The sequence below is a fragment of the Otolemur garnettii genome, unplaced genomic scaffold (genome assembly GCF_000181295.1).
Source record: "Otolemur garnettii isolate 467f Iridium unplaced genomic scaffold, OtoGar3 scaffold00282, whole genome shotgun sequence".
Taxonomy (NCBI): Eukaryota; Metazoa; Chordata; class Mammalia; order Primates; family Galagidae; genus Otolemur; species Otolemur garnettii.
Genome location: NW_003852677.1, coordinates 135,581 through 157,531, shown reverse-complemented (window position 1 = coordinate 157,531; position 21,951 = coordinate 135,581). Strand labels below are relative to the sequence as shown.

At 40.3% G+C, this 21,951-nt stretch overlaps 1 protein-coding gene across 2 annotated transcripts in view; it reads left to right on the top strand.

Moving 5' to 3' along the window:
* Window positions 1-21,951, top strand: part of MSN (moesin) — a 72,609-nt gene that overhangs the window by 26,387 nt on the left and 24,271 nt on the right. For both annotated transcript variants that reach the window (XM_003803153.3, XM_023508846.1), the window contains one exon: window positions 15,267-15,350. In XM_003803153.3, coding sequence (XP_003803201.1) covers window positions 15,267-15,350 — 84 coding nt within the window. The remainder of the gene's footprint in view (window positions 1-15,266; window positions 15,351-21,951) is intronic.

The window sequence follows — 21,951 nt, the reverse complement described above, 5'->3', positions numbered from 1 at the left end:
CCAACTTATTAAACTGTATGAGGAAGGAGAGCTTCCCTGAATACTCAGATGAAATGTTCAGTCATATTCTTTGTTGTATTTATAGGCTTGGAAAGGAAGACAGGTAGGAGCCAGGTAGTAAGAGATAGAGAGAAATGAGAGGAGATTCGACAGTGAGTGGGTTCAGGCTATGGTACCCTCCTCACTGCCCATTCCTTTTTGAAGTTTGTCTGGAGAGCTGTTCCTGTGGGTCTGAAATAATTTTATTTTCTGAAGTGGTCAAAGCCATTCTAGGCCTATTAAATCATGCTGCTTAGCAGAAATGCTATGCTGACATCTAAAACCTCTTTATAGTGAGACTGAGTGACATTTGGAAGCCTTTCTACAATATAATTTTATTTTATTTTTGCATCTCCTGGTTTGTTAATCCAAGAACACCATTAGCATGTAGTCTTCCGGTGTCCAACTATAGCAGTAGCTGCCAATTTGTATTTTTCCAGAAAACTCATTTTTTCAAAAGGACTTTGGACTATAATCATCTATCTCTAGGCACGGATTCTCTAAATGTGGATGATGCTCCTAGTGTTGTCAGCTGGTCACCTTTCCTGTCTCTGTGAAACTGGGGGATTTACTGCAGATTATTCATCCTGGTCAGGGAGCAAACTCTAGCTTCCTCCCCAGTAAACCAAAGCCTCCTCCAGGGAGGGGAAGTGTGGTAATGACATTATCTTTCCTCAGGCAGCCTTGTGTTGTCTGAGAACAGGATGTGGAAAGGGCTGGGCCCCAGTCACCGGGTATTAGGGTGGGTAGGGGAAAATGGGCTGGTGATACAGCCATGAAGATTGGTACCAACCCCCTTGGTTTTGAGAGACGTGAAGAGCGTCTATATTCTTGAGTGTTCACTTACATAAAATCCCACCCCTACCCATGGTGTGTCTGTGTTCTTTAAGAAAGACTGTACCTTTCTTAGGTACACTTTGGCCTGTAGAAACTCAGTGGGGTGGAGTAGGTGAAGGCAGAGAGCTCACTGTACCAGCATATGTCTTGTGATTTCTTGTGATCACTTACAGCTATGGGCCATTTTGGCAAGATTTTATTAGGGAGCTAGGCCCTAGTAGAGAATAGATCTACTTCGTTGCTCTTTTCCAGGGCCCTAGTTGTTTCCCTGGCCCCAAATGGCTCCTTAGCACTCTGAGGTGATTTGTATGCTTGGCTTCCTTTCAGGACCTCTCATCCTATTCTCCCTGCCCCCACTGCTTCTGTTGGGGAACTTTGGAGATGTGCTGCCTAGGGTGGGGAAAAGAGGATGTAGCTAGTTTCCTGTGCAAGGGAGGGTGGGGGTGCTTGCCTTCCTGCTTATCTGCCGAGCCACCATTCACCTAGTGTTTTAGGAACTGCCTGAAGAGTTAGAAAGTTCCGAGCCACCAGAGTCTAAGATGCTCTACGGGACATAGACATGGAGCTTTACTCATGATTTTCTTTCTTCATAGTTCTCTACCATGGGGATAGCTAGGAACTCTTCCCTGAAATCACAGGAAAAAGAGCCTTTAGAGGTCAACTAGTCCATCCACCTTATGTTACAGATGGGGAAATGTAAGCCCAGCAGATCCTAAGAGTCCTATAAGGAATCAGTGACAGAGCTAAGATGAAAAGAATTTTAGAAGGTCAGACCTAGAGCTCTCTATTTCCCCCTGCAAGCTGCTAGTCCAGTGGGTTGCAGAATATTTGGCTGATCTGCCTGGTAAGCTGCAAACTCCCTTTGGTCAGAACAACTCTACTTTTATGTCCTTTTTTTTTTTTTTTTGAGACAAAATCTTCCTCTGTCAGCTAGGCTAGAATGCAGGAGCATGATCATAGCGCCTGAGATCAAAAGATCCTCCTGCCTTAGCCTCCCAAGTAGCTGGGACTACAGGTGCATGTCATCATGCCCAGATATTTTTATTTGTTTGTAGAGAAAGGATTTGGCTACATTGTCCAGGCAGATTTCAAACTTCTGGGCCCAAGTGATCCTCTTGCCTTGGCCTCCTAAAGTGCTGAGATTACAGGTGTGGGCCACTGCACTTGTTCTTTATATTTTCACATTTTGTGTGATTTTCTTTTTGGGAGAGTAAGGAGGCAGGGAGCTGTTAAAATAGTAATAAAGTTGAAAACCACTGAGCAAGACCTACCCATTACAGAAGGAGAAAGGAATATCCCAAGTTTACTGGGATCAGACCCAATTTCTGGACCACTGTTCTTGGCTGGCTGCTTCTAGCTAATGATGTAGTTTTCTTTACTACAAGATGGACTGTCCATATCCTGAATTGCTTTGCTCTTCTCCCATCCCAAAGAGAACCCCTCTTGTAGTATCCTAAGACAGAGTTAGGATTTCTTGGATGAAATAAATGACTTGATTTCTTGGATGAAATAAATGACAATAGACAAGCCTTTGGAAGGATCTTCTTATAATTTTATATAAGAGAAAGTTAGAATGGCAAAAAACAGTGTACTAGTATTTGAGGAGAGTAGAGTTCTAGTTCTGTCTCCTTCACACTTGAGCAATTTGCTTTTTCCTTCACTGAGCCTCCATTTCTCTATTTTGTGAAATAGTGCTTGTCTCTGCTTTGCATTTCATGCAGGATTAAATTCAGTGAAAGAATGAATGTGGGCAAGTGTCTTTAAACTGCAGAGTTCTATGCACATGAGGCTAGGATTATTTTTGTACACAGGTGAGCCAGAGACCCTGGAAGAATCTGGATTGGATATGGGGTTGCAGAAGAAAGGAACTAAAATTTATCAAACATCTACCATATACCAGGTACCAAGCCAGGTGCTTTTCTATTAGTAAAGGAAGTAATGTCATCCTTACAATAATCCTGTGAGGTAGGTATTATTACTTTCATTTTACTTACAGGGAAAGTGAGGCTTTAAGAGGCTTAGGAAGAACATTTCATATTAGTTCTTTTAAATTTCAAATTAATACGAGGGTACAAATTTTTAGGTTACATTGTTCTCACTTCCATGGTAAAGTTCCAGTTGTAAAAGAGCCCCTTGCTCAGGGGGTATATTATATATCCTCACAATGGGCTGATGGGCTGTCCTCATCTAGATGATACAAAATCTGTATGTGACTAAGAAAACAAGGGTAGTTTGATTCAGTTTTTGAGTATTCTTCAATACATTTTCTATATATTTTGTGGAAAAAAAGAGGTCTAAGACTTGTAATACTACAGGTACTTTCTCCAGAGCCCAGGCTATCTGTTAGGTATTTGTGAAGAGACCTGAAGAATGTACTATGGTTTCTACTGTGCTACTGTGGTTTTCAACCTACTCCCTGCCTCACTCCAGCCTTCTTTCTCTGGTGAGGATGATACTCTCTTGTTGCCTTCATGTCTCAGCCTTTTATCCTTAATTTTCCTTGGTGGTGCACCAGGCACAATTAGGTGTCCTGGTTTGGCCTTTAGCTGATGGGGGAGCCTGATAGGTCAGCCATCTTTTCGCTGACAATAAGGACCTCTTAATATCTGGGGATGCTGGTAGGGAGACCCAGGGATTTGTAGCTATCCAGAAAGACCTGGTTGTTAGTCAAGGTCATACAGCTAGAAGATGGGATTTGCTTCTTTTCTCTGAGAGTCAATTTCTTCATTAGTAATATGAGTATGTTTATCTTGCAGATGTCTCATGTGTGGTGGTGTGCTGGTAAATGTTTAACAATCACTTTTTGGAAAAGCCATGATTTGCATTATTTGCCAAATCCCATGGTGTAAATATGCCATGGCCAATTTCATAAAGGAGTTGGGAAGAGATACTCATGATCCACTCTAGTGTAAGCTGTTTCTAGTACACCATTGCTAGTCACACCTATCCTAGACTCATGCCCTCATCCTTCCAACCTGCTTATATCTGCATGCAAATATAACACCCTCTCCTTGTGCATCTTCTATTGCCCAGGTTTCCAGAACATCCAGGAAGGGAGAAAATCATATAAGGTCTACTTGCCTATAAGTTCTTCCAGGAAATAGTGAATGTGAAGTGTTTTAAGAGGCAGAAAACTCAAGAGAGCTTTAGGGTAAGGTGACTAGATTTTAACATTGGTGAAGCGGGACACCATTGATGGGGAGGGCTGGGGGGTTTCTTAATTAAAAATTTGGTCTATATGGAGCAACAGGAATTTTCATAGAACGCAAAAATAGTATTTTAATATATATATTTTTAATTTAAACATAAGTGCAATTTACAATATAATACATTAAAAAAATTATGTATAAGGCGGCGCCTGTGGCTTAAAGGAGTAGGGCTGCCAGTCCACCTGGGCGACCTTGCCCAGGAGGGCAAGAGAGTTTACATTAGCCTTTTCATTTCCAAATGAAGTTACATTAACCTCTTCATTCCCAAATGGAGTTACATTAACCTTTTCAGCAGCCGGTATATTCCCGGTATATTCCCTTCCTGTTGTCCCGAAGTTCCCTAGCTTGTCATGCATTCTTTCCAAAAATTGAGACTTTTTTAAAACGCCATGGGACATGGGACAAATTGTTAAAAATTGGGACTGTCCCGCCAAAAGCATGATGTCTGGTCACCTTACTTTAGGGCCCTAATTAGCATTGTGATCAGTGTTTGTTGGCTCCTGAGGTATGTGCACTTGCTGTTTCTTTCCACTGTCTGATTCTTAATTGGAAGTAAGGATGGTTGAAGACTTTGGATAATTGCCTAAGGGCTTGACCCACTTAGCTATTTGATTAGAATTCTGAAGTTTCCTCTTTTTCTCCTGCTTGCAGAGTTTACTTTGCTGGGTCCTAACCTCAAGGTCTCTCTCATGGGAATCTCAGGGCTATAAAGCATTTTGGAGGACTAGACTTTCAGTCTTAAGCTTTCATATAAACAACATCTGTGCAAAATGATGTTTCTTCCAACTTTTTAGATGGGAAAAATCTCATGATGCACTTGCTAAAATACTAATTCTCAATCTTCTCCTCTGGCAAGTCCTTTTCTTTTCTTTCTTTCTTTCTGTCTTTCTTTTTTTCTTTTTTTTTTTTTTTTTAGAGACAGAGTCTTACTTCATCACTCTTGGTAGAGTGCTGTGGCATCAGAGCTCATAGAAACCTCCAGCTCTTGGGCTTAGGCGATTCTCTTACTTCAGCCTCTCAAGTAGCTGGGACTACATGCACCCACCACAACGCCCAGCTATTTTTTTTATTGCAGTTTGGCCAGGGCTGGGTTTGAACCCACCACCCTTGATATATGGGGCCAGTACTCTGGTCACTGAGCCACAGGCGCTGCCCTGGCAGGTCCTTTTCAATAAGCTTGGAGTGGCATCTAGGAATCTCAGAGTTTTGACTAGTGCCACAAGTGATTCCTTTGATCAGTGATGTTTGGGAGACACCTCATTAAGCACGGTACAATATTCCTGCCAGGGTGACATCATTATGTCTGTGTTGCAAGTGAGGAGATTTTCGAGCTCATAGCTCGTTATTGGTAGAGCTAGATCTTGAACCCAGGTTTTCAGAATACAAAGCCATGTTCCTCCTACTATAGACATTATTTTGGTGCACAATAGTGTATGTTGTGGTGTGTAGTGGTGATTCTAGGTAGGGAGAAGCTGGCATAGTCCTTGAGGGTGCAGAGAGATTTGGGGGGAGAAGCAAGTCTCACTGCATCCTTGCTCTTTTGTGTAGCTGGGTTGTGTTCAATCCTGAAGAGCCATTTACCAGGCCCAGGGGTCTCAGAAGTTACTCTTTTTACTCTGTTTCCCTTCCATCAGGCATCCCTGTAGTTGTATTAACACCAGCCCATGAGAGGTTGGTTGGCTTGGAGAGCTGTAATCTATGAAGGGAGCTTCCAAATGGGTCTTGAAATTATCTGAGACTCTTAGCTTCTGATATTTGGGCACTACTTCTGTCCTAATAAATCGGAATCTCTGGGTGATACCAGGGAATCTGTATTTTAAAAACTTATCCCAGGTGATTCTAATAAGCTAGTTTGCAGACCCAGTTTGCGATCTGGATATGATCCAAGGGAGTTTGGAGGTCCTGGTGGGTCATTTTGAATAGTAGAAACTCATGAATATTGATGGGACATAACTGGAGAAAATGATGAGGGAGATGTCAGAATGAAGAAGGAAGATTAGGCAGCCTTTGAAAAGCATAAGGTAGCATAGGTGCTCCTATTGTTTTCTGCCTCTCCATAGGGTTCTGCTTCTTTTTTTTAAATTAAAACATAGCTGTGTACATTAATGCAATCATGGGGTGCAATGTGCTGGTTTTATATACAATTTGAATTATTTTCATCAAGGTGGTTAACATAGCCTTCACCACATTTTCTTAGTTACTGTCTTTAGACATTTATACTCTCTACACTTAGTAAATTTAACATGTACCCTTGTAAAATGCACCATAGGTGTGGTATCACCAATTACACTCCCTCCACGCATCTTCTTCCTTCCCCTACCCTCCCTTCTTGAGGGGAAATCAACATCTCTCCTAAGAGAGAAAGCAGTTAAAATAATGCAAGAAAATGTGTATATCTAACTGTTGTGTTAAGGCTTCATATTGTCTAGCAAACCAGAAATCTAAGCAAATTTTTAGAGTTTCCTTTTTTATGCTAGAAGGGCACTTTATAGGTCTTCTTTGGTAGCTCCTAGCTGTAGTCAGACAGGTTTTTGTTTTAAATCATTCCTAATAGTTTAGATGTTTGTGATAATATGACTAAAAGGGCAGGGATTGGTAATCATCATATTCTACTTACAATCTATGAAGTATTATCATTCCTATTGTTTTAACTTACATCTCCCAATAGCCCTGTAGTGGTGTTGATATTATTAGACTCATTTTATTGATTAGGAGACTGAGTTTTGGAAAGAGGAGAGCCCCTCTATTATTCCATGCTTTGTTCTTTAAAGAGCTAAGATTACTATATCTAGGACAAGGATTCCAATTTTGTAGGTTTCCCAGATAAAAGGTATCGCATCAACTCACCAGCAAGGTAGATAAGAAGTCAACCTTAGCCTAGCCCTGGGGTTGAAAACAGCTTTTTGGACTAGATTTGGAAGCCTCCCCTTGCTCCTGCATAGTTGACTAATCCTGGCTTTAGCAATTTTAACACAGGGTTACAGGACAGGGTAGAATTCTCATGAACAATGGGTGGAACCCAAGCTAGGGTTTGGATAGCTCCACTATACTTCAGAAATGTGATGCTGGAGGTTGCTGGGGTGTGTTTCTGAGCAGAGGTAGTGGAGCCTTCTTTTGTTGCCCTGGGCAGAACTGACATCTTCAGGCAGCCAAAAATGGTCCCTTTCCAGGCTACAAATACTTCCTGTGAAACTTGCTGGCAGGAAGCTGGGTCAAGCAGGAAACTGACGTGAGAGTGAAACCTAGCTAGGTGTGGCCCCGAGAGGAGCTTTGCCCATTTGGAGACTTACTTTTTATAAACAATGGACTTGCTCCCCTTTTATTTCAGTAGATTTGATGTTTTATGGGAATTAAATAAGTCTGTTGCTCTTGGCTTCCTGGATATTAGCCTAGTCCACAAATTCTCTGCCTCTTTGCATCTTCCTTGATCCATAGCTTGAGTCTTGGCTGTGTCTGTTACTGGGAGTTTTCCCAAGCAGTTGCAATCCAAATTTTTGCAAAGGCAGCTGTCCTTGAAAAAGGGCTGTCTGAATTTCCTTCTATGTTGTTATAAAAGATTTAGTCTTCCTAGAGTGGGTGGTGATGAATGTCTCAGAAGCTAAAAGCTAGGACTACCCTCTGGTGAAAGCTAGACTTCCAAGCAGTGCCAGCTTGGAGTTGTTCATGAAAGAAAGTTGATCCAGTCTCCTTCACATTGTCTCTCCAGATCAACAGTAGTGTCTGTGAATTGTCTACTATTTTCTAAGTGCCAGGGTGTCACTATGGCTTATTAAATGGATTAAATATGCTAGTGTATCAAGAGTTAGGGTTTTTTCCTTTTTTCTTTTAGAGACAGAGTGTCACTTTGTTGCTCTGGGTAGAGTGCCATGGTGTCATAGCTTACAGAAACCTCAAACTCTTGGGCCAAAGTGATTCTCTTGCTTCGGCCTCCCAAGTAGCTGGGACTACAGGCATGTACAACCATGCCTGTCTAGTTTTTTTATTCTTACTAGAGGCAGTCTCGCTCTTGCTCAGGCTGGTCTTGAACTCCTGACCTCAAGCATTCAACACCCCTCTGCCTCCCTGAGTTCAAGGATTACAGGCATGAGCCACTGCGCCCCACCCTTGAGCCAGGAATTTTTTTTTTTTTGCATTTTTATTGGTGGGGCGGGTTTGAACCTGCCACCTCTGGTATATGGGGCTGGAGCCCTACTACTTTGAGCCACAGGCGCCACCCTTGAGCCAGTTTTTAATCCCTACTCTTGCACTGCCTAACAGCTGTGTGGCCCCAAGCAAGTATCTCCCCTTCTCTGGACCTAGTTATCTGTGTATCTGTATCTATCTATCTGCCTATCTATCTCTCAAGTATCTATCTATCTGTCTATATCAGCAGTTCTCAACCTGGGGGTCGTGATCCCTTTGTAACAATGCAAATACATTCGGTACATCAGATATTTACATTATGATTCGTAACAGTAGCAAAATTACAGATAAGAAGTAGCAATAAAAATAATTTTATGGTTGGGGGTCACCACAACATGAGGAACTGTATTAAAGGGTCTCTGCATTGGGAGGCATTAGGAGGATTGAGAACCACTTACCTAGTGAGGTTTGAATCAAATGATCTCTGAGGTCCCTTGTAACTCTGACAGTTTGGGATTCTGGATTAGACTATTTATTATGTTGGAGAACAACAATGAAAAATTCAGAAGGGAGAAAGCCAGATGAGATTCTAGGATGAGAGAATTGAAATCAGGAGGAAGTGTAAAGAGGAGGAATGGCCATACTAAGAAGTTGGTCAGACAGCTCATATGTCTAGAAAGGAGAGATATGGTGGGTCTGGGGAGTGTTTGCACTTGGGGTATTGTTTGGTTGAGCTGATTTTGAAAGGAAGACTTGGAGTTTGGTGCAGACACTAAGGAGCTAGTTAGATTGAACAAAAGGCCCTGTAATTAAGACTAGATTAAAGAAGCTGCATCTTGCTAGGATGACATCACTGTTTCTAATTTTTTTCCTGCTTTGGTATCTGCCCTGAGCTTTCCTCACACAGTGACAAGGTGGTCATAATCCTATTGCTAGGATGAACTAGTGCCCACTTTGTTTCTAATATGCCCTTGTCTTCCAGTTGAAATGCTCTCTGGAGAACTTTTGGATGGCAGGGCTTGGCCAAAGGAAATAAAAGGGTCCCTGTTATCCCATGAACTCTAGAGCAGTTGGAGTGCTTGAAGACACACCAATGACCTATTAAGGTGTAGCTATGAGTGGGATTGAGTGTGGTTATCCTTTCTAGAAACTACTGGGAAAAGGCACAGATATAAGAAAGGTAAACTCCAGGCAGGTGTTACTGGCTGTGTTGAGGGTCTGGAACTGGGCAGGAAGAGGTCAGAGCAGATAACTAAGAGTACCAGGTAGTGTTTCCAAGTCAGTAGGGAAGAAGCTGAATTGTTATAAAGTGAAGAGTCAGTGGAGGAGGAGGAGAAAGAAGGAGAAGGAGGATGGCTCCCAGGCTAGAGGTCAAAGCAACCCTTGTTTTTCCCCTTATGGATAACAGCAGCTTGAGGCAGCACTATTTTCCTAAAAGACAAGATAGACCAGGAACTGTCCTGCCCTGGCCTCAGTCCTGGCATCAGGAAATGGTGGGTGCTAGAGCCTAAATAGCGAGGATCAGTCTGTGGGCTGATGAAAGTGGCTTTGGTGATACTGTGGTGACTATTCTCTGGCCAGGAAAGAAAATGCTGTTCCAGGATTACCCACTGTAGGGGTAATCCTTCCTCTGGCTTTCCTCCCAAACTAGATTACTCTCTTAACCTCAGTGAGAGAGCAGAAGCCAGCCCTTAAAGGCAGGCAATGAGTATACTTTAAGGATGAGCATCCAGTGGGCCCTGTGTGCCTATGGGTCTGGGCCTGTAGCCCATCTTAGACTCTTGGGTCCCTGATTAATCTAAGAGAGAACAAAGGGACCTTCTTTTATCAGGATTCCTACCTTGCCTGACACCTTTGGCCCCCAGTCGTTATTACCCTTTACCCCTGCCCTCTGACCTCTAACACACATGAATAAAACAGGACAGCACAAATCTATAGCCCTGTCCTCATGACTCACATTTTATTCTTCTTTTTAAATTTTTATTTTTTAGTCGATGCATGATAATCATACATTTTTATGGAGAATATAAAAATGTTTTGATACATGCAATGTATAGTGATCGAATCAAGGTAATTAGTATATCTTTCATCTCAAATATTTATCATTTTTTGTTTGTTTTGGGAACATTCACTGTCCTCTCCTCTAACTGTTTGAAAATATAGAATATATTAGTATTAACTATAGTTAATACTATAAATATAGTATTACATATAAATATATTTATATTATATTTAAATATAATATATAAATATTATACTATAAATATAAAATATAGAATATATTAGTATTAACTATAGTTATAGTGTTGTAGAACACTAGAATTTATTCCTCCTAGCTATAATTTTATATTCTTTAACAAATCTCTGCCTATGCTCTTCTTTTCCCTACTCTTCCCAGTCTTCATAACCTTTGCTGTACTCTTCACTTCTATGAGGTCAACATTTTAAGCATCTACATATGAGTGAGAACATAAGGTGTTTTATTTTATGTTCTTGGCTTATTTCACTTAATATAGTATCCTTCAGGTTCATCTATGTTGCTGTAAATGACAGGATTTCATCCTTTATTATGTCTGAATAGTATTCCTTTGTATATACTTAACCATGTTTTCTTCATTCATATGTTGTTGGCCATTTGGATTGATTCTGTATCTTGACTATGGTGAATAGAGCTGCAATGTGCATGGGGATGCAGATACTTCCTCAATATACTGATTTCCTTTCCTTTGGATAAGTAAATACCGAATAGTGAGATTGCTAGATCATATGGTAATTGTATTTGTAATTTTTGGAGGAGCCTGTACTAGTTTATATTCCCACCAATAAGCCACACTTTCTTCTGAGTTAAGTGGAGACAAGGATGGAAGTTCCTCTGTGTATGTGTATGTGTTTTTTCTAATTTTATTTTATAATCTAAGATTATCTTCACATGAAGTTCAGGAAATCCCAGTCTGCTATCCTTCGAGAAGCAGCCACATTGAAATGGTAGAAACTCAGCAGGGATTTAGGAAAAAGAGTTTCCAACTGGGTTTCAGCTAGACACCTTCATATTTTAGGCCCTTATTCTGGAGTGTTGCTACTCTAGATAGACCAGAAGAAGCATGACCAACACTAACCTCTATAATATACTTATCTCTAACCAAGGATTGACCCTTCTTTACTAACTGATTTATTTAAAAAAACATTTCTTTAACAAATATTTTAGTACCTACCATGGGCCAGTCCTAACCCCCACCCTTAGTCAGTACCCTGAAGACGCTAGATTCATATAACATGCAATTGACATGATCTGCAATTGACATGATCTGTGAGATACACTGGCTTGCTTTTTTTGAAAATTCTTCCCAATATTATGAATTAACAGGAACTCCTAGCCATGGAATATTTTCTTGGAGTTCCTCTTTCCTTAGTTTTCTTCCTGGGTGCTTTCTTCAAAAAATCCCAGTTCTGATTCTGCCCCACTCTTCTTAGAACTTCCAGGAAGTCCTACGGCCAGGAGAATTAAGGCTCAGCTTTCTAGTTACCGTACTAGGCCTTGCACCTGCTTTCCAAGCCTCTGTGTCCACTTTTCACTATGAAGGCCTCATTCACCCTGGAGTAGGCCTATGTATTGCTTCTAAAGGGACCTTCTGCATCCATGCTTCTCACTGGGCTATCACATGCATTGGTTTCTCTACCTGGGACATTTGAGTATTCTTCTCTATATCCTTTCAGTCTCCTTTTGCCAAAATCCAGCTTGTCCTTAAAGACTAGTGCAATTACCACTTCTAACCGTGATTCTTAATTTCCACAAAAGGTTTCCTCTGTTCTTTTGTTATGGAACTTTTCAGAGTCTCCCTTGTTAATTAGAGATTTCTGTAAGTGAGTTGAGATCAGGGACTAATCCTGTAGCTCTGCTTTAACTATATATCCTTAAACATCGTGTTGCATTAATATTAGGTGAATTAAAATAAATTTATAGGAGGTTTATTAACTTGGAGTCCTCACCTCTCCATGGGGTCCATGAATAGAATTTGAAATGGGAAAGATTTATAAATTTTGATGGAGGAAAATCACATATTTTTTTTCACTAACCCGTCACTTGTAATTTAGTTTTCTTTCACTTATGAATGTAGCCTAATAAAGGCAGTGGTAATAGCAGTAACTGTGACTTTGTTACCAACTCCTAGGCTGTATAATGTTTACCTGATGTCCCACCTCTTTCCTTAGTTTTCTTATCTAATAAAAGATTATAGATATAATATATTTTTATATCATGATTTAGTTATTGTAGATTTCTCAAGATATCATTTATTCTCAATACAAATTTGAAATTAGAATAGTAATACTAATAAGACCTAATGCTAGGTAACTACTTAAAATGATAATAAATAAGTGCATATTATTAAACTTCGGTAATTATTTCAATATAATTGGCATTCTTATATCTACTATATTTTGTTCACTTATAAATATTCTAAGAAGGAGTCCATAGGCTTCACTAGATAGGCAAGAAAGGTCCATGGAATAAAAAGGCCAATATGCAAAATGTTTCCATCTCTGTATGTATATATACTGTGCTGTATATATACATACAGTATACTGTGCTAACTCTTATATCCCTTTGCTTGGTACCTGTTCATTTGGCCAACATCTTGTGTGAGTACCCACTGAATTATGGGTACTGGTGAGGTAATTCTAAGTAAGACATAATCTTGAGGTGAGAATGAATTCCAGTGTACTAGAAAGCCAACAATACCCTTTCCACTCCATCTTGTCTCCTTAGTCATTGATGTTTTGAGGCCACTCCTGACTCAGCTCAAGGGTGATTTGAGACTGGACATATGATGATGTCTCCCAAATTTTAGCCCACTGTGTCTCTTTTTCCTTACTTTACGAGGGTCCATCCTATAGGAGTCACTGGACTGGCAGGAAGTCTAGGTAATACCAACTCACAGTGGCTAACCTTGCCTTTCTCCAATAGGGGTACTGACCTTACTTGTTCTTGCCTTCATGGTTTTTCCTGTCCCATTGTCAATCCTGAAATAGATTTCCTCCCTGGCTACCTAGTGAGATTTATTTACAAAGTTATTCCTTGGGCCTGGTCCTGATTAGAATTGTTTAACTGGCAAAATGGCTGTCTGCCCCCCTCTTCCCTAATACTTGACCCCTATGCTCAGAAAAGTCCCAGAGGTTCAAAGACAGATATGACTTAATGTTTTACCTACTCCATGGTGATTTTTATATTTGGCAATTCAATTTCAAGTCTTTTCCCTCAATAATATAAGTAGTATGTGATCATCCTAGGGTTTTTTAGGTTAAAGAAGGAATTACTAGATTAGGGGTTGTTTTAGGTTAAAGAAGGGAGAAAGCACTCATAGGATCACCACCCCCAAACCAAGCTTCACACTTGGACATAATTCAAATCTTTTCTATATGTTTGCTTTTTACAAAGTTGAGCTCATGCACTGTATGAATTCTTGTTGTTTGTAATTCCTCACTATTACTAAAATATCTTCCCTGGACATGAAATAAGTCTTTACAGAGATTTTATATGACCATATAACAAGACATCTTGTGACTATATTATGTGGACTATCTACTTAAGCAAAATGTCTACTAATTTAAAAAATCATCTTTATTTTAATGAGAGACATTGGTTTTTTTTTTTTTTTTGAGACAGAGTTTTACCTTGTCACTCTCGGTAGAGTGCTATGGTGTCACAGCCCACAGGAACCTCCAACTCCTGGGCACAGACAATTCTCTTGCCTCAGGCTTCTGAGAAACTGGGACCACAGGCACCTGCCACAACGTCCAGCTATCTCTTGCTATAGTTTAACTGGGGCTGGGTTCGAACCTGCCACCCTTGTTACCTGGGGCTGGCACCCTACCCACTGAGCCACAGGTGCCGCCCCAACACAGTGGTACTTTTTAAGAGAATTTTAACATATTGGTTTAAATCATAAGGTTTAGATTTAGACTTGTATCCACTTAATACCAATGTGACTTTAGACAAGTATCTATTTCTTTATTCCCAATGTGGATATAACATTCTCCACTTCACAAGGTGATTGCTGGCATTAAATGGAGTAGTGCATATGAAGTGCCCAGTGAGTAGCAAGTCTTGAGAAATGAAAGCTACTGGCTTTTTTTTATTAGAACTACGACCACCACTACCAAGTTTTCAGCCAAAGGAATAAATTTTGATTATGAAATTTCAGTTATCATTGACCTGGGTTAGAGGATCTATTTGTAAAGGTGGTTGGTACTTTTTCTAGTGCCTATGAGTATGAAATCAGGTGTGTGGCTGCCTATTATTTTGTTTTGTGCTTGTCCCTGTCCCTTTGTCCCTCTGTTGACTTGTCTTTGGTCACATCTCTATGCTACCCTACCTCTGTTGAGGCCCTCTTCTTTTCTGGTGCCTAGGGAGGACAATGAGACATAAATACAAGAAGCGTTAACAATGCAAGGCAGTATATAGAATCACGGACAGCAGCACTGAAATGGTCTTTGGAAATTACCTACATTGGTTCCCCCACCCCATTCCTGCCTTTGCACAGATGAGGGAAACTAAGGCCCAGGAAAGATATAAGATTTATCTAAGATTGTTGATTGAGCTCGTTGAAGTGCTACACTTGGAACCCAGTGGTGTTTTACTCTGCTCTTAACTTTCTTCTGTAGTTATTTACCATTGTTGTAGATAATCTAAGCTGTAGATCAGAGATAAGAAGAGAATGCTGTGGGCTGAAGCTATATAGTAAATAACTGAGGAAGACTTCCTGAAAGAAGTATTGTCAGCATTTGCTTCCTCTTGGTAGTAAGCTGATTTTCATTCTTGTTTGCCCCTTGGTAAGTATTGCTCTGTGGCTCTGATTTTTGTCCTCAGTAAGTTGGTTGTGAGCAAGGGCTGTGTTATTGCTTGTTTGGGTCAATATTGCACTTTTCTTCCAACCAATATCTGATTATCTCAGGTTTCTATCATTCTAGTTTTCTCCTCTGTGGTTGAATAGAGACACTTGCTCTAGCCCCTATGGAACACAGAGTCAGAAAACTAACCTAATGCCTTTAATTTCATTCTAGATCAGTGTGCGTGTGACGACCATGGATGCAGAGCTGGAGTTTGCCATCCAGCCCAACACTACTGGCAAACAGCTGTTTGATCAGGTAAGGGAGAGAATTTTTGCTCTGTGGTCTCCTCCCCTTCTTCCAGTAGCTTATACCATAATGATAACAGTCCATACCTTCTGCCTCTTGTCAATCTCTTTTCTCTACTTACTTCAAGATAGGTCAAAGCAAAGACTGATTATGGCTTTAATAATGTTGCAGGAAGATGAGGCCCAATAGAGAGAATGAGCACCTAAACACCATGTTTAAAAAAGGAAGAACTTATTTCAACTGGTGGAATAACAGCACAGAAGAATTTAAAATGGCCACACTACCCAACTGGCTTAGTCTTCTCCTTTTTATCCCTAGTCAAAAAGTTGAGGCTGACGGATACCTTTCTCATTGGTCAGTTTGAATCAAAGTTGCAGAATCTGGTGCCAGCTTTTACAAAACCACAGGTTTTTACAGAAGTGGAAGCAAGTGTTAGTTTCAAGGTCTCAGGAAGTTAAGTTTCTACAAATTCCTAAGAGTTGAGTCACCGCCATGGGGAGGACCTCGCAGGTGTATCTTTAGGGTATCCTTGAGTAGACCTCTGTTCTCTTAGACCTGACTTTTTCTGTGTATCCTCTCATTCCCCCCTTTTGAGACTCCATATATATTTTAGTTTGGGTTCTCACTATCAGCTTGCTCCTGCTGGAATCAGTAGTGTTTCATATAGAATAGTGTGATACTTTTTTTTTCCCACATCTATCCCAATTATCCAGCATATAGTCCTGACAACTAGTGGGAGGAGACAGGGAATAATTAATCTAACTCTGATGATGACTAGTACTCCTTCTAGTAAGGTTTTTAAATTCTTTAAGGGTTGAAAACCAGTTTCTTTATAGGTTTTGAGGGCTTTATCTATTCCAAGTCTGTACCAGGACATGGGTCAATATCTGAGTTTTTCTTTACTATGCCTCATATGAATTTTACTTGGTTATTAATTTGCAAGACTAGCTCCAGGGGTTACACTGACCCACGGAGCAATCTGTCTCCACTATTCTTTTTTTGAGTATGATATTTCTTTTGCTGCAGTCCTCACTGTCTCAGGTGCCTTCTACTATACATTTTCACCTTTTACATTTGACCTCACACCACTTTTCTGCAAAATCTAAGGCACAGAGGTATTTCTGATTGGTCTTACACTTTCCTTCCCAGCTCCTTCCACTGCAGCAACTTCACATGGGACTGCAGGCATTAAACTTCAGAGTCACCTGACTGGGCTTTCCTATTTCCCTGATATGGACCAACATTCAGATTTCAGGGATTATGACTCCTCTTGGGTCCTCTACCCAGGCTTTAATTGTACCATGGTGGGGGGGCTCCATGGGACTGTAATATGCGTATGGGTTTTCACCTTTCTCTGTGCCATATATTGAGCATTGTATCAGATTATGAGTGCAAGCTCCCTTGTGGGTGCCTTTGCATTCATAAAAGCTATAAAATAGTCACTTTTTGTCCTATCTTAGTGGTGTGGGTGCACAGATCACATTCTTCCTCCCCCTTTCCCGAAGTCCAAACACCAAATAAAACAAGTTCCATGAGGAATTTCCTCAGGCTTCAGCCATGCATTGACCAGCCAGCTCCCAGTATATGGCTGGAGCAGGGCATTTTGGCAGTCTCAAAAGACCCTCCAGGGGGTTGGTTGGATCTGTTTTTGCTTCCCAGGGGGTAGTTAATCTCTCTTTAGCCTGCTGAGATGGATCCAGGAGAAGATACTTTCCACTTTAACTACTGTGGGTACGATCAGGATGGTGGTGTAGAGTCCCTTCTACCTTAGTTTGAGGGGGACTGGGTTCCAATTTGTGACCTAGACTTGATCCCCTGGAAAGAAAAGGTATACAGACACAAAAGACTAAACAGAACACAGTTAATTGCCCAAATGGAGGTTTTCTTTGCTACTCTTCCTAGGACTTCTAACTGCAATTCAGTCTCTCCAAGTTCTTTTAGGTGTCTCTGGTAAATTGTGGAGGATTGGTGGAGGCCTGTTATACATTATCTCATAAGGGGAGTACCCTGACCTCCTAGAAGGGGTACATTTAATATTGAAAAAGACCAGTGGCAAGGCCTATACCAAATTAAGCTTTGCTTCCTGGCAGAGTTTACCAATTTCTACTTTTATGGTTCTGTTCATGCACTTTACTCTGCTCGAGCTTTGAGGCCTATATACCACATGTAGTTTCCAGGTGATATTCAAGGCTTTGGCTGGTCATTTGCACTATCTCTGTTATGAAGGCCAGTCTGTTATCAGATGCAATATGGAGTGGCAATCTAAACCATGGGATGGTTTCTCTGGGCAACATGAGCCCTCTTTATTCTTGTGGGAAAGGCTTCTACCTATCTTGAGTATGTGCAGACTAGAACTAGCAAGTAATGATTTTGTCCATATTTGCACGACTAAGTATAGTCCATTTTCACATCTTCAAAAGAGGATTACCTATAGGACTGAATTTTAGGTGGCAGGGATGGTCTCTGTTTAGCACTGTGTTGGTTGCATATCACACAATGCTGGCTGACTTTCTTGGCAATGGTGGCCAACAAGGGAAAGTAGAAGTATCCTCCCAGAAACTTCTTAATTTTCTTTTTTCTTCTATCCTCAGTACATGGCCTCATGTATACAACCTCTATAATCAAACTCTGATTGTTACACAGTAAGCTTTGGTATTCAGTGAGGCATGAGTTGTTCAATTAATGGTGCCCTTTGGTGTTCATAATAATGACCACTCTTGAGTTTTCCCTCATAGTCAAATTATCAGCCTCTTAGACCAGAATGGCAGTGCCTGCAAGTGTTCCTAGGCACAGAGGCCATCCTTTTGAGACCCCTTTAAATAGCTTGCAGTGCCTGCAAGTGTTCCTAGGCACAGAGGCCATCCTTTTGAGACCCCTTTAAATAGCTTAAAGAGGTAAACAATTGGTCTTGCCCAGGATTCTACATTCTGGATGAGAATTTCCTCAGCTGTTCTATTTCTTTCTGATACCTACAGTTCAAAAGGCTTGGCCAGGTCAGGGAAGCCTAGCACCAGGACTGCTGACCGTTTTTCCTTTAGCATCTTGAAGGTCATTGATTGGTTGGGTTTCTACTCATTTGGCTCTTTGTCTCCCCACTTTGTGGCTTCATACAATGATTTGGCCAGTCTGTATGTTTCACATAGTCTTTCAGAGAAATCCCCAAGATTTTAATCTGGCTTCTGCATGACCTCAGCCACCTTGCATATGTTTGTGGCTTTCTGATTTTCCTGCACTGACAGGGATGAAATCAAGGTAGGGTCTGGGTAAGAGAGTGGAACCCTTTAGCAGTCACCTACAAATATCTACTAGTCCTGTATTTCAAGGTTAAGGTTCACATAATGAGAACATTAGCATTCTTATTTGCAGTATTAGCACAGTTCTTAATAAATACCCAGTTTTAAGAGTCACTACAGAACTGATCCAAAGTTCTGGGCAATTTGAGTGAATATCCCTGAACATCAGTAGGGTGTGGGGCTACTTATGAGGCCATGTTGCAGCCATACCACTTACTGGGAAATTTTTGTTCAGGTTCTAATTTTTCTGAAGTGTCTGTATAGATACAGCAGATAGCATTTAATACTGCACAAATTTTTCCAGTGTAGCCAACAGGGGACCTTTGCTGAGTGTTAAGGCTTCAGAGCAAATATAACTACTATATACATTTCTACATTCTTTAGCCAGTCCCTTAGTCCCATTTAACAGATCAGTTTATTTAAACAGCTATGTCTCATTTCATGAGCTGGCATTGCAGACAAGGCTGGAATCTAATACCCATGGGCTACTGTTTTTTTTTCTTTTCCTTTTGAACCATTTTTCACTCCCTAATTTCTCACTTTACTAAAACCAAATTGTAGCAGAACTAATTTAATTCCTAACATAAACTTTACTTTCAGTATACTGGGTCTAATTATTTGCATAAAGCACAGTAAGAATAATTATTCACCATCTAGGCTTTTCTTCCTTTTAAAATTGGCTTTGCTGGAACCTTTTTTGTGGAATCTTGGGTTCCACGAGCCCAGGTTTCATCTGTGCCATTAGATGCCCTGTATGCAGTGGGTAAATTTCTCTTCTCTTTTTTGTGGAATCTTGCCTTCCACGAGCCCAGGTTTCATCTGTGCCATTAGATGCCCTGTATGCAGTGGGTAAATTTCTCTTCTCTTGAGGTCCCAAAGCAAACTGTGATTCCCAGACCTGTCAGAAGGTGACATTCTTTACTCATCACAGATCAGGAAATGTTATTGATGAGGTATCTGGCCAGTCTTCCAATGGGCTTTTTTTATTGGCCTTATAAAGTCAACCTTAATTTTTTAATGCAGGTGGACACCTTGGAAAAACCTATTCCGGTCAAAGCCTTGGTGAAATAACCTGTACTATAGAAGAAAACAGATTCTTTTATATTGTCAGAAATTAGGAATACTTAAAAATGGTTTCAAAATTCCAGATAAATCAATAAGAGAGAAAAAATAAATGTTTTAAATTTTGCTCATAAGTACATACATTGCTGAAAGCTACAAATAGCTTAAAAAATAGAAAATGTTTTCTTGACTTCTGGAAAACAGAACACAGAAAGAATCAGCAATGTTTCACACAGAAAGCTATAACAAATCAGCTTGGTACCATGTAACTGATTTTTTTTCTGTTGGAAGTTGGGTTAGCAATACTCATGGGCATGTTAGCTTTCTAATTAAAGTCCCAGAAGTTTTCTTCTAATCTGATGGTATTTAATCTCTGGTCATTGGAAAACTGAATTCAAAAGAACTTGCTAGCCTTTACTGCTACTTTCTTTGAAGGACAAACTTTGGACTTAGTCAGTTACAAGAACACTTTCTGAGATGTACTGAAATTATTGCTGACAACATACATTAAGACAGACCAATATTTGATAATATTGGAAAATATATATAAACATAATCTACAGAAAATTAACCACCATTTCATATTTGGCAATATTTTCTATAAATTTTTAACATACCAAATAAGCCTAATATGTCTTTCTCAGACTGTCACTAGTCTCAATATCTCAAAAAGACTAAACTTAGAGTTTTGATTTTGGAAGGGTTGTCAGATATCAAAGGCTTAAAACATTTGTTCAAACAGGATTACAAGCCAGAAGATTCTAAAGGCAATACATAATCAACTGGATTACATGCAAATTCCTTCAAAAATTTTCTTTTATGAGCCTTATTCAACCTGTACAGACAATGTAGAAACATTCTAAACCTTCTGGTTTGCCCTGCCATTCTTTTTCTTAAATAACCATTCTGTTTCAGGACAAAATTTACCACACAAGATTGTTTCTTACACAGTGCTATTTTCCTTTCTGTTTAATTTTTCTTACTCTCAAAAAAATACTTTTCACAAAACAGGATCGTGGTTTATTATGAAGTTAATTATTCACTTGGCTAAACTGACAGAAGGTTTTAAAGGCAAGAATCTTATTTGCTAAAGACTCAGTTTTCCAAACAATCTGACCAACCAAATTACTACATTTTACAAGGGAGAGACATTTCATGGAATATAACATGACTTTAAGGTTTTAAGTTACAAAAAAAATTTTCTGAAACCACAACATAGGCATCATTTCTGATGTCTTTTCATTCATTGTCCCCCTAAGTCTCACATGGTCACATGGCATCAAAGATGTCTGTAAAGGACAGGACCTGTGTCCTTAATTCATTTACTAGGTGCAGAGTTCAAGAGAGAAAGCAGGAAACCAGAACATCCAGTTTCTCTCAACATAGCCAAGGGGCAAAGTTGGAACTAGGAAGAAGGAGCCTTGTGGGCTAGACTGTGCCTTGTAGCTGCTGGCCTAAGAATGGAGAACGTGGCCCTTAGCCCTCATCATAGCTACCTCTCTGGACCTCAGAATTCAGAGGCTTAAAATCAAGAACACAAGCTTACAGTCAGGTCTAGCAAATTTAGAAATATTACACATGTGGCAGTTTTATAATCTTTGAACATTTGAACTTTAATAACAGGTTTAAAACTAATTTTATCTCAAAGGATACCACGGTCACCTGAAGAACAAGGGGTTTGAGTCCTTTCTGCTCACACAATTTCTCAATCTCCCCAGAGTCATAGTTATCTCATAGTCTCCTGTAAACCCTTTCTTAAAATGCTTCAGCATATTTCCCAATGGGGTGGGCTACCCCTGTGTGTTTCCCATTTTCTTCCCTAAAACAAACCACAAATGCATCACAGATGGGTTAAAAACAGTGCCACAAATGTGGTAAAAATGGGGGAACCTATGGGGCAGTGATAGAATCATTTCACCCTGTGAAGGGGTGGGGAGCACTGCCTATTTTTATCTGTCTCAGTCTGTTTGCAAGCAATCACATGCACACAATTCCAACCTTTTTCCAATCTATTTCCTTACCTGGGCAGCCTTGGTTTCCCACTCGAACTTCCTCTTAACTGTATGAGGCATCCTACAGTACCATGATTCAGAGCCAACAATTGCCTCAGCCCTGTGAGGGGAAGTCTGAACTCCACCCTCGGTGTCCATCTCAGTCACATTACACCCACACTCTTTCATATACCTCCCACCAGTCCTGCTAGAAATCTAATGCCCAGGAGTTGATCAGACCCTTCTTCCACTCAAATATAGTGG